Below are 12,674 nucleotides of genomic sequence, written 5' to 3'. Positions count from 1 at the left end.
ACTTCTTCACCAATAGAAGGGAGTCCTCTGCTAGAAGAAACTTGTAAAATAAACCGTGCTACATGAGTCTGCAAAGCAGGAAACCAACCTAGATCAGTGAAAAATGTTGAACGGGTGAGAGGGGAACCACATGTCTAACTTGCCTAGGACTTTCAACTCTACAGTCATACACACAAATTCACATTCAATCACACTTTGTCCCTCACACTAATAAATCTGCTGTAAAGTCTCACCTACAAAAATGACATATTAATTAAACAATCACTTTCACATGCTCATAAACATTCATTATAGACACTCAACAACAGCAGGCAGTGTCCTGTGCAAGTTTCCTCGATGAGTGCCCTCCATATTTGTTTTTATCAGCCCGCGAATGATTTTAAAGCACCAAAGCAGCCACAATCAAACCCCTTGGAGCTCCAGGGAGTAATTTCAGCTTTTCCACCCTAAGGAAAGAAGAGAAGTAATTCCTATGCAATTCTTATATTTCCAAAATGCTATACATGTCCAAATACGGTGAGGGACTGTGTTCTATGTATTATATTCAAATTACACATTAAATGCATGATTATATTTTCAGAAAAAAAGATTGTTGTGAACAAACACCAGTTTTGTCAAAATGTTTCTGTGTGACAAGTCTAAGTAACAGCTACAGGAAAATAATAAGAGTTTATATTTAATTGTGAAACCTTTTAGAAATAATATAGTTATACTACCAGACAAAGAGTTTTAATATTTCTTTAAAACATTTTAGATATTATTCAAAAACACGTCTTTCTTCGGTGTCACGCACCTAGAATTAACAGTATTTGTGTTGGGCGGAGGGTGGTGTTTGTGGCAGGAGTGGGGTGTGCACATGTGTGCTCTCACATACACAGACAGGATTCATGAACACAATTTCTAATATAAATGTCAGGTTTATACGATGAAAAATGCATTAGGATGGTAGAATTCTCTCTCAAAAGGCCTTATGATAGCCTTCAAAAGGTTGATTATTTTTCTCTCACAACATTTACATACAAGACATAATTGACTAACTTCGTTTTCTTGGGCGAGTTTGAGAATTTCATCAAAAGTCACAAAGCTGTCATTTCCGCGCACAGCATCTTTCTCCATGTACCCGAGGTGAATATCAGTCGCAACAAGGATTTTTAATGTGCTGTCATCATCACTGTAATAAAAACAAATTGCACAATGTAAAAAAGTATTTCATAACTTCATATCAAAAACTGGAATATAGCATTAGAAACTCTGTATATCTACCCCACAAACATTCAGAAATAGATCAATAACAGCCACACTCAGCAGTCATCTTTCAACTTTGCAAGAGTAACTCTGAAAAAATGTTTCTATTGTAAAGAAAAAGATATACTTTCCGTACAAGGTTTCTACAAACCAAACAAAGTGATTGTAAAGGCAATTTTAGAGACCTAGAAAAAGCAATTCATGTGACAATACCTACTCATCCATTCTTCGGTAGTAAGAGCTGATAGACATTTTTTTACTTTAATAGCGATACAGTGTTAGAATTGACAGTGCCGGGAAGCACCGTCACGCTCCAGCCGACCCGTCGAAGGCTACCTACAGCTGGCCCTTATCATGGAGGCCCATGCTTGAATTTCACTGCTGACTACAGAATCGGGTTGTTTGGATGATACAGTCACCCACTTGTGTAAGTTACTAACATATACTTTTTTGCCCTGATGAAGTTCATTTCCATGAACGAAACGCGTTGGCTGAGGTCTGTTTTCTATTGATTTGGATCTAATTTAAATAAAGACAATTTCAACGAAGTTACTGATCGTGCTACATAATTGATTACTACTACATTCGGGTAGTGCACCGCTCCATTGTTTCACTGGTTCCCAAGTTAGCGGGTTGCAGCTTCCAACGGCAGCTACAGGAGCAGGTTTTGCACACCACCAAACAAATTGACATTTGATCACACCTGGGGGGATTATACTGAGACCTGTGGGGCACTTGGAGTCCGCCGTTGGATCTCTGTTTTCAAGGATATGTATGAGAATTTGCTCTCACATCATAGTGTAGCTGAAGGAAGAGGATGAGAGATAAATGATTCATAGCAGCTTACAACTGGAAATGATTTTGAAAAGCTTTGAATTCTCATCCACTATAACATTAGTAATAAGTTAGAAAGGCTCTCAGCGACACAACTACCTCCCACTAGTATCTATGAAAACAGAAGTAGGTTTCACTGGATAAACACTCTGAGGAAGATGGCAAGAGACGCTAGGCTAAATGAAGACAGTACACAATCATGCAAGGCTGCAGTAAGGGAAGACTTAAATGCTTAGAAATAATATGATAGAGTGTCATGAAAGAAATGTGTGTGGAGTTCACCTAAAGACACAGAATGGCTTTGATGCCCTAAATGAATATATATGGGATAAAGTATCCCCTGCCATAAATTATAAGGATATTGCAAGTCACTGAGGAGTTGCATGACCATATAGAGGAACAAGGCAGAAGACCAAGAAGACCAAGTTGCTTTAAAAGGTTACAGAATTCCAAGGTGACTTTCAATTACCCCCCCTTTCATGTACAGCAGGGGGTAATTTATCCCTTATAATACATGGTCAACTATCAACTTTACCAAAATCCACTTAAGTCTTTGTTGTGTAGCTCTTTAAAAGGAATGGGCATCAGACTACAGTTATAACAAAATGCATATTTTGATAAACTATGTTTCAGAAAACAGGCTTCATTCTACTTCAGAGAAAATTTGGTTAGTCTTTGTTTAATTAGCAAAGAGTGCTGATTAAATGTGAGCATCCTGTGTGTGCCTAAATCAATGCAATTCAGACTGTTGCTGCAAAGCCTTTGTACTGGACTGAAAAATGGGCTAACAGCTGGACGTTTCCAAAAGCATCTCAACAAGCAGTCCCCAAACGTATCATACTGTGTACACATAATCTATGTTATTTTTTGTTATGGTATTTCAATTTATTACACGCACGAATCACCCCTGGAGGGGTATCTCGGCGTGGGGCAAGGACAACAGACATGGGGCAAAGGAGGCAATAATTAAAATAGGTGGGTTTTTAACGCTTTCCTGAAAAGGGTGTAGTTTTCACTGGTGCGTAATTGCAATTGCAATATGTTCCAGAGGTGAGGGGCAGGGAAGGAGAACGACCTGAAGCCTAACCTGGCCTTTCTAAACCTAGAAACCTTGAGCAAGTTGTTTTCACAAAATCATATGAGTCTGGGGGGTAGATATGTGGGCTCTTGACCAAGGAGGGAGTTTTGGGCTAAGCAGCAAATCTTGAAAATAATTCTCTTTCTCACTGGAAACCAATGTAGGGACTGGAGAAGAGGGGCTATTGCCGAACCCGGGGGAGGTTACAGACCAGAGGGACGGCGATGTTCTGGACTTTTGGATAGTAGCTTCTCGTTAATGGAACCAAAAGTTAGTTCCTGCAGTCCAGAAGACTAATGACAAGTGCCTGGAAAAGAGCTTTTCTTGGGGAGAGGGGTAATAAGGGAAATACCCTTCTCAGCAACCACGGCATATAGAAGCAGGAACCAGTAATAGCTGAGATTTGTTCTGTCATGGAGAGGGGTTGGTCCAGACGGACTCTAAGGTTTTTTACCACTGGTTTAGGAATCGGGACTAGACCCAGGTCTGAAGGCCACCAGTCCGGAGACCAAAGAAGTTAAGCCTGGCCAAACAACATGACTTTGGATTTAGCGGGATTGAGTTGGAGTCTGCAGTACGACATCCAAGTTGCAATAGCCTTCATCCCTGCAGAAAACAATGCTTTTGAATTAGACAAGATTGTTTTTGATGGAGAAAAGCAACTGCGTCTCATCAACGTAAGAGACTATCTCAAAGCCAAAATCTTTGACAATCTTAGCAAGGGTGGCCATATAAAGGTTAAAAAGCGTAGGACATGAGCCCTGAGGGACACCACAGTCCAGCGGACGAGTTCTAGACTTATATGGCCCCAAGATGACTGTTTGGGTTCTGTTCGACAGTAGTCAGCTAACCAGTCCAGAACCGTACCGTGGATCTCGATCTTCTGTAGATGGTCAGGAAGTCTCTGATGAGACACTGTATCAAATACTGCCGAAAGGTCCAGAAGAACCAGCATGGTAGGGATATTTGAGTCAAGGGAGCATTAGATATGGTCAGTGACAGCTAACTGGGCTGTCTCAGTACTATGACGAGGTCTGAAACATGACTGAGAAGGGTCTAATAAGTTGCTTAATTTGAGATAAGTTATCAGTTGCTTATTAATGTTTTTTCCAGCAGCTTAGCCAGCAAAGGGAGGAGAGAGATTGGCTGGTAATTGGTAAGGTCAGTTGAGGCTAGATTGGTCTTTTTTGAATAATCCTAATGAGTGCGGATTTCCAAACTAAGGGAAATTTGCCATTGTTATAGATAGATTATGTAGGGAACAAATTTGGAGAGTAAAATAGTGAGCAAGGTGTGCCAGTACTCTGGGCGGAAAGACATCAATTGGAGAGCCCCATTTTTATAGAGATCAGAAGATTGTGAGTGATTTCTGGAGAGAATGCTTCAAATTTGCATAGATTAACAGTGGCATTAGGGAAAGGAGCAAGGGTTTTCAGGCTTTCCTGGGACTGGACAGAGACAGTGGGAACATTTTGGTAAATCGCTTTGATTTTACCTTCGAAGTGGTCGGCCAAAGCGTCACACAGTGATTGCAACGGGTTTGGTACCGGGGAGCAAGCCACTGTATTAGAGTATTTTAAAAATAGTTTTAGATGAGTTCCCGGCCTCATTTATTTGCTTCCCTAGGTGAGCTTTACGAGTATTCTTGATGTTACGATGGTACGTTGTTAGAGCCACTTTGTAGGTATTTTTGTCAGCAGGACGATTGGTTGAGAAGCCATCTCTTTTGCAGGAAGCCTGCTCGGACTTTAAATCTAATGAGTACCAGGATGAGTGAGGTATGTGTAAGCTCCTTTTAAAGTGTTTAAGAGGGGCTATTTTATCAAATACAGAGTTCAGAGACCTATTAAAATGACAAACCGCTAGGTCTACATCTGCATGATCAGAGTGAAAAGGAGGCAGCTTTTCCTTGGACCAGGTGAGTGCGGTAATTTTCTGATATTGTCTGGAGGGATTATTTTGGTAGGTAGGTGCTAGGCATTTCGACAGGAGGGGATACAAAAACAAATAAGTTAACGATCGGTCCAGAGTACGGGTTTAGGTGGGTCACAACTGAGTTGTGGAGTGTTCATAAAAATCAAGTCCAGGGTGTGGCCTGCAATATGGGTTGGTCCTATAACTAGTTGGCGTAAACACAATGTTTGTAAATCGGATAGTAGGTGGTATGTTTTTATGTTCAAGTAGTCTTCCCAGTGGTAGTTGAAACCACCCAACAAGATAAATTGCTATTTTGAAGAAACATAGGAGGCTATAAGCTCCATTAGGCGTTGGCTGAAATCCCTTTTTGGAGCAGGCGGCAGTAGACTAGAGCGCCTTTCCAGTAGAGGTTAGGGGAAAAGTCAAGTTTAAAAACATATGTTTCTACCCAGTCATCAGAAATCGTGTTGACTACTGAGACTTTAATATTCTCTTTATAAACAATGGCGATACCTCTTCCAACTTTAGAGCCCTAACCTAGGCCCATCAAGATTGATTACTGTACAGACATGTATTAGGAGAAGCCTAAGTGCAAGAACTTTCTTAATTAGACACTCAAGAAAAAGAATCAAAAGCCTAAAGATTCAATTAACCTGCTCATCGGCAACCTAAGGGAGAAAGCCCCAGCAGCATTTCCAAGAGGGAGGAAAATGCCATATTTTTGGCGAAACATTTCTGATCTAGCTAGCATTTAATTCCAGAAGAAATTCTTGTAGATCTCTTATTGAACCTGAAATCTTCACAAAATCTTGGGGTTGCACTTTCTTTCAAAGAAGTCAGGCTATGTAACCATAAACCAGATCTTGACAGCCTTCCATACATTATACACATTGCTTTCCTGAAATGTGTTGATATGAGTCTCAAACTCCCAACATCTACTGTAAGCCTCTGAATTTTGCCAAACTACCTAATGGCAAGCCTAATTGAAATTTGGTTCAAATTAAGTCTTCTATAACTAATCAGCTCCTCTACATGTATAAAACCTAAGCTCCCTGGGTCTCCAGGTTTTCAATATGTAAATGATCTCACCAAAAACTACGTTGTCAATGAAGTGATTAAAAGTAGATGGAAGACTGAATGAAATTAAAACATGTACCAAGGAAAGAAAAGACACAACACGTATATTGGTCTTGCAGAAGCTGCATATTAAAAAATATAAAATGAGTATCAATATCACAACACAACACAAATTCTTCTTTATGATATACACGTCTACCGAAATCTCAAAAATGGTGCATAGCACACATCTGAAACCTTAACAGTTCACTAATAATATATTACCTATGGGAATTTCAACAGTGGGGATTTCGTATATAGAATACGTTTACAATTTTCAAGTGACTTTCACACAAGGTAAACGGCAAAATCCACCCTGGAGCTGCCATGTTTTAAGATTTGGCAGAGAACTCCACTAGTTATCTTGTTTCACTGGTGTCACATGTAATTAAAATATGGACCACTAAGTTAAAGGAGAGTACAAGATTTAAATATCCAATCCTAATGTGACAAAGTAGCCAAAAATATGAATAGGTGTTACAGACTTGCTATAGGTTTTTTACTGTTCTGAGGACAAGGGCAGTGGGGTAGCCTTGTTGCCAACCAACAGGACATATACAACAAGCATTTGCAATGCAATGGTCTTGTAAATGACACATTGTTTATATACAACAAGCATTTGCAATGCAATGGTCTTGTAAATTACACATTTTTTATTAATGTGTTGGTTTTGAAAAAAGCGAAAATAATAGCTTTGTCATTTACAATGCCAATACTTTTAACTTTTGCAAATGTGACACCTATAGCATTCGTAATGCAACATGTTTTGTATTTACGTGACTTAGATGTATTGATATTACAAATAACAATGTCTCTTAATTTTTTTAAATAGTTAATACTTAAATAAAAGTTATTGTAATTTATAATGGCAATAGCTTAAACTTTTGTAATTAACTTTTGTCAAGATTATGTTCAGTGTATTTTATTGTGACGCAAATCTAAGAAGTGAAATATTAACATCTTTTTGTGACATTTGTAATAAAGCTTGAAACATTGAGAGAACATATTTGAACCAGTGATGGAGGGTGGAGTTGGAGGGTAGAGTTGGAGGGTGGAGTTGGAGGGTGGAGGTGGAGGGTGGAGTTGGAGTTGGAGGGTGGAGTTGGAGGGTGGAGGTGGAGTTGGAGGGTGGAGTTGTAGTTGGAGGGTGGAGTTGTAGTTGGAGGGTGGAGTTGTAGTTGGAGGGTGGAGTTGTAGTTGGAGGGTGGAGTTGTAGTTGGAGGGTAGAGTTGGAGGGTGGAGTTGGAGGGTAGAGTTGGAGGGTGGAGTTGGAGGGTAGAGTTGGGGGGTGGGGTTGGGGGGTGGGGTTGGGGGGTGGAGTTGGAGGGTGGAGTTGGAGGGTGGAGTTGGAGGGTGGAGTTGGAGGGTGGAGGGTGGAGTTGAGAGGGTAGGGTTGGAGGGTGGGGTTGGGGGGTGGAGTTGGGGGGTGGAGTTGGGGGGTGGAGTCGGGGGGTGGAGTCGGGGGGTGGAGTTGGAGGGTGGAGTGGGAGGGTGGAGTTGGAGGGTGGGGGTGGAGGGTGTAGGGTGGAGTTGAAGGGTGGAGATGGAGTTGGAGGGTGGAGTTGGAGTTGGAGGGTGGAGTTGGAGGGTGGAGTTGGAGGGTAGGGTTGGAGGGTGGAGTTGGGGGGTGGAGTTGGAGGGTGGAGTTGGAGGGTAGAGTTGGAGGGTGGAGTTGGAGGGTAGAGTTGGGGGGTGGGGTTGGGGGGTGGGGTTGGGGGGTGGAGTTGGAGGGTGGAGTTGGAGGGTGGAGTTGGAGGGTGGAGTTGGAGGGTGGAGGGTGGAGTTGAGAGGGTAGGGTTGGAGGGTGGGGTTGGGGGGTGGAGTTGGGGGGTGGAGTTGGGGGGTGGAGTCGGGGGGTGGAGTCGGGGGGTGGAGTTGGAGGGTGGAGTGGGAGGGTGGAGTTGGAGGGTGGAGTTGGAGGGTGGGGGTGGAGGGTGTAGGGTGGAGATGGAGTTGGAGGGTGGAGTTGGAGTTGGAGGGTGGAGTTGGAGGGTGGAGTTGGAGGGTAGGGTTGGAGGGTGGAGTTGGGGGGTGGAGTTGGAGGGTGGAGTTGGAGGGTAGGGTTGGAGGGTAGGGTTGGAGGGTGGAGTTGGGGTGGAGTGGGAGGGTGGAGTTGGGGGGTGGAGTTGGAGGGTGGAGTTGGAGGGTGGAGGGTGTAGGGTGGAGGGTGGAGTTGGAGGGTGTAGGTAGGAGTTGGAGGGTGGAGTTGGAGGGTGGAGTTGGAGGGTGGAGTGGTAGTTGGAGGGTGGAGTTGCAGTTGGAGGGTGGAGTTGCAGTTGGAGGGTGGAGTTGCAGTTGGAGGGTGGAGTTGCAGTTGGAGGGTGGAGTTGCAGTTGGAGGGTGGAGTTGCAGTTGGAGGGTGGAGTTGCAGTTGGAGGGTGGAGTTGTAGTTGGAGGGTGGAGTTGTAGTTGGAGGGTGGGGGTGGAGGGTGGAGTTGGAGGGTGGAGGGTCGAGTGGGAGGGTGGAGTTGGAGGGTTGAGTTGGAGGGTAGAGTTGGAGGGTTGAGTTGGAGGGTAGAGTTGGAGGGTGGAGTAGGAGTGTGGAGTTGGAGGGTGGAGTCGGAGGGTGGAGTAGGAGAGGGAGGGTGGAGTAGGAGTTGGAGGGTGGAGTAGTAGTTGGAGTGTGGAGTAGGAGTTGGAGGGTGGAGTAGGAGGGTGAAGGGTGGAGTTGGAGGGTGGAGTTGTAGTTGCAGGGTGGAGTTGTAGTTGGATGGTGGAGTTGGAGGGTGGAGTTGGAGGGTGGAGTTGGAGGGCGGAGGGTGGAGTTGGAGGGCGGAGGGTGGAGTTGGAGGGTGGAGGGTGGAGGTGGAGGGTGGAGTTGGAGGGTGGAGTTGGAGGGTGGAGTTGTAGTTGGATGGTGGAGTTGGAGGGTGGAATTGGAGGGTGGAGTAGGAGTAGGAGGGTGGAGTTGGAGGGTGGAGTTGGAGGGTGGAGTTGGAGGGTGGAGTTGTAGTTGCAGGGTGGAATTGTAATTGGATGGTGGAGTTGGATGGTGGAGTTGGAGGGTGGAGTTGGAGGGTGGAGGGTAGAGTTGGAGGGTGGAGTTGGAGGGTGGAAGTGGAGGGTGGAGTTGGAGGGTGGAGTTGGAGGGTGGAGGGTGGAGTTGAGAGGGTAGGGTTGGAGGGTGGGGTTGGGGGGTGGAGTTGGGGGGTGGAGTTGGGGGGGTGGAGTTGGGGGGGTGGAGTTGGGGGGTGGAGTTGGGGGGTGGAGTGGGAGGGTGGAGTTGGAGGGTGGGGGTGGAGGGTGGAGGGTGTAGGGTGGAGTTGAAGGGTGGAGATGGAGTTGGAGGGTGGAGTTGGAGTTGGAGGGTGGAGTTGGAGGGTGGAGTTGGAGGGTAGGGTTGGAGGGTGGAGTTGGGGGGTGGAGTTGGAGGGTAGAGTTGGAGGGTAGAGTTGGAGGGTAGGGTTGGAGGGTAGGGTTGGAGGGTGGAGTTGGGGTGGAGTTGGAGGGTGGAGTTGGGGGGTGGAGTTGGAGGGTGGAGTTGGAGGGTGGAGTTGGAGGGTGGAGTTGGAGGGTGGAGGGTGTAGGGTGGAGGGTGTAGGGTGGAGTTGGAGGGTGTAGGTAGGAGTTGGAGGGTGGAGTTGGAGGGTGGAGTTGGAGGGTGGAGTTGGAGGGTGGAGTTGTAGTTGGAGGGTGGAGTTGCAGTTGGAGGGTGGAGTTGCAGTTGGAGGGTGGAGTTGCAGTTGGAGGGTGGAGTTGCAGTTGGAGGGTGGAGTTGCAGTTGGAGGGTGGAGTTGTAGTTGGAGGGTGGAGTTGTAGTTGGAGGGTGGGGGTGGAGGGTGGAGTTGGAGGGTGGAGTGGTAGTTGGAGGGTGGAGTTGCAGTTGGAGGGTGGAGTTGCAGTTGGAGGGTGGAGTTGCAGTTGGAGGGTGGAGTTGCAGTTGGAGGGTGGAGTTGCAGTTGGAGGGTGGAGTTGCAGTTGGAGGGTGGAGTTGCAGTTGGAGGGTGGAGTTGTAGTTGGAGGGTGGAGTTGTAGTTGGAGGGTGGGGGTGGAGGGTGGAGTTGGAGGGTGGAGGGTCGAGTGGGAGGGTGGAGTTGGAGGGTTGAGTTGGAGGGTAGAGTTGGAGGGTTGAGTTGGAGGGTAGAGTTGGAGGGTGGAGTAGGAGTGTGGAGTTGGAGGGTGGAGTCGGAGGGTGGAGTAGGAGAGGGAGGGTGGAGTAGGAGTTGGAGGGTGGAGTAGTAGTTGGAGTGTGGAGTAGGAGTTGGAGGGTGGAGTAGGAGGGTGAAGGGTGGAGTTGGAGGGTGGAGTTGTAGTTGCAGGGTGGAGTTGTAGTTGGATGGTGGAGTTGGAGGGTGGAGTTGGAGGGTGGAGTTGGAGGGCGGAGGGTGGAGTTGGAGGGCGGAGGGTGGAGTTGGAGGGTGGAGGGTGGAGGTGGAGGGTGGAGTTGGAGGGTGGAGTTGGAGGGTGGAGTTGGAGGGTGGAGTTGTAGTTGGATGGTGGAGTTGGAGGGTGGAATTGGAGGGTGGAGTAGGAGTAGGAGGGTGGAGTTGGAGGGTGGAGTTGGAGGGTGGAGTTGGAGGGTGGAGTTGTAGTTGCAGGGTGGAATTGTAATTGGATGGTGGAGTTGGATGGTGGAGTTGGAGGGTGGAGTTGGAGGGTGGAGGGTAGAGTTGGAGGGTGGAGTTGGAGGGTGGAAGTGGAGGGTGGAGTTGGAGGGTGGAGTTGGAGGGTGGAGGGTGGAGTTGAGAGGGTAGGGTTGGAGGGTGGGGTTGGGGGGTGGAGTTGGGGGGTGGAGTTGGGGGGGTGGAGTTGGGGGGTGGAGTTGGGGGGTGGAGTTGGGGGGTGGAGTGGGAGGGTGGAGTTGGAGGGTGGGGGTGGAGGGTGGAGGGTGTAGGGTGGAGTTGAAGGGTGGAGATGGAGTTGGAGGGTGGAGTTGGAGTTGGAGGGTGGAGTTGGAGGGTGGAGTTGGAGGGTAGGGTTGGAGGGTGGAGTTGGGGGGTGGAGTTGGAGGGTAGAGTTGGAGGGTAGAGTTGGAGGGTAGGGTTGGAGGGTAGGGTTGGAGGGTGGAGTTGGGGTGGAGTTGGAGGGTGGAGTTGGGGGTGGAGTTGGAGGGTGGAGTTGGAGGGTGGAGTTGGAGGGTGGAGTTGGAGGGTGGAGTTGGAGGGTGGAGTTGGAGGGTGGAGGGTGTAGGGTGGAGGGTGTAGGGTGGAGTTGGAGGGTGTAGGTAGGAGTTGGAGGGTGGAGTTGGAGGGTGGAGTTGGAGGGTGGAGTTGGAGGGTGGAGTTGTAGTTGGAGGGTGGAGTTGCAGTTGGAGGGTGGAGTTGCAGTTGGAGGGTGGAGTTGCAGTTGGAGGGTGGAGTTGCAGTTGGAGGGTGGAGTTGCAGTTGGAGGGTGGAGTTGTAGTTGGAGGGTGGAGTTGTAGTTGGAGGGTGGGGGTGGAGGGTGGAGTTGGAGGGTGGAGGGTCGAGTGGGAGGGTGGAGTTGGAGGGTTGAGTTGGAGGGTAGAGTTGGAGGGTTGAGTTGGAGGGTAGAGTTGGAGGGTGGAGTAGGAGTTGGAGGGTGGAGTAGGAGTTGGAGGGTGGAGTAGGAGTTGGAGGGTGGAGTAGGAGGGTGAAGGGTGGAGTTGGAGGGTGGAGTTGTAGTTGCAGGGTGGAGTTGTAGTTGCAGGGTGGAGTTGTAGTTGGATGGTGGAGTTGGAGGGTGGAGTTGGAGGGTGGAGTTGGAGGGCGGAGGGTGGAGTTGGAGGGCGGAGGGTGGAGTTGGAGGGTGGAGTTGGAGGGTGGAGTAGGAGGGTGGAGTAGGAGTTGGAGGGTGGAGTAGGAGTTGGAGGGTGGAGTAGTAGTTGGAGTGTGGAGTAGGAGTTGGAGGGTGGAGTAGGAGGGTGAAGGGTGGAGTTGGAGGGTGGAGTTGTAGTTGCAGGGTGGAGTTGTAGTTGGATGGTGGAGTTGGAGGGTGGAGTTGGAGGGTGGAGTTGGAGGGTGGAGTTGGAGGGCGGAGGGTGGAGTTGGAGGGCGGAGGGTGGAGTTGGAGGGTGGAGGTGGAGGGTGGAGTTGGAGGGTGGAGTTGGAGGGTGGAGTTGTAGTTGGATGGTGGAGTTGGAGGGTGTAATTGGAGGGTGGAGTAGGAGTAGGAGGGTGGAGTTGGAGGGTGGAGTTGGAGGGTGGAGTTGTAGTTGCAGGGTGGAATTGTAATTGGATGGTGGAGTTGGATGGTGGAGTTGGATGGTGGAGTTGGAGGGTGGAGTTGGAGGGTGGAGTTGGAGGGTGGAGTTGGAGGGTGGAGTTGGAGGGTGGGGGGTAGAGTTGGAGGGTGGAGGGTAGAGTTGGAGGGTAGAGTTGGAGGGTGGAGTTGGAGGGTGGAGGGTGGAGTTGGAGGGTGGAGTTGTAGTTGGAGGGTGGAGTTGGAGGGTGGAGTTGGAGGGTGGAGTAGGAGGGTGGAGTAGGAGGGTGGAGTAGGAGTAGGAGGGTGGAGTTGGAGGGTGGAGTTGTAGTTGGATGGTGGAGTTGGAGGGTGGAGTTGGAGGGTGGAGTAGGAGGGTGGAGTA

At 48.3% G+C, this 12,674-nt stretch overlaps 1 protein-coding gene across 1 annotated transcript in view; it reads right to left on the bottom strand.

The window, feature by feature from the left end:
- Positions 1-12,674, bottom strand: part of MRE11 (MRE11 double strand break repair nuclease) — a 468,980-nt gene that overhangs the window by 406,897 nt on the left and 49,409 nt on the right. Inside the window, exon 3 of the mRNA XM_086935305.1 lies at positions 1,039-1,171. Within this exon, the coding sequence (XP_086791431.1) occupies positions 1,039-1,171 (133 nt within the window). The remainder of the gene's footprint in view (positions 1-1,038; positions 1,172-12,674) is intronic.

Source organism: Lissotriton vulgaris, chromosome 8, assembly GCF_964263255.1.
Source record: "Lissotriton vulgaris chromosome 8, aLisVul1.2, whole genome shotgun sequence".
Lineage (NCBI taxonomy): Eukaryota > Metazoa > Chordata > Amphibia > Caudata > Salamandridae > Lissotriton > Lissotriton vulgaris.
The sequence above is the reverse complement of the archived record's forward strand: the minus strand, read 5'-3'. Positions and strand labels throughout refer to the sequence as shown.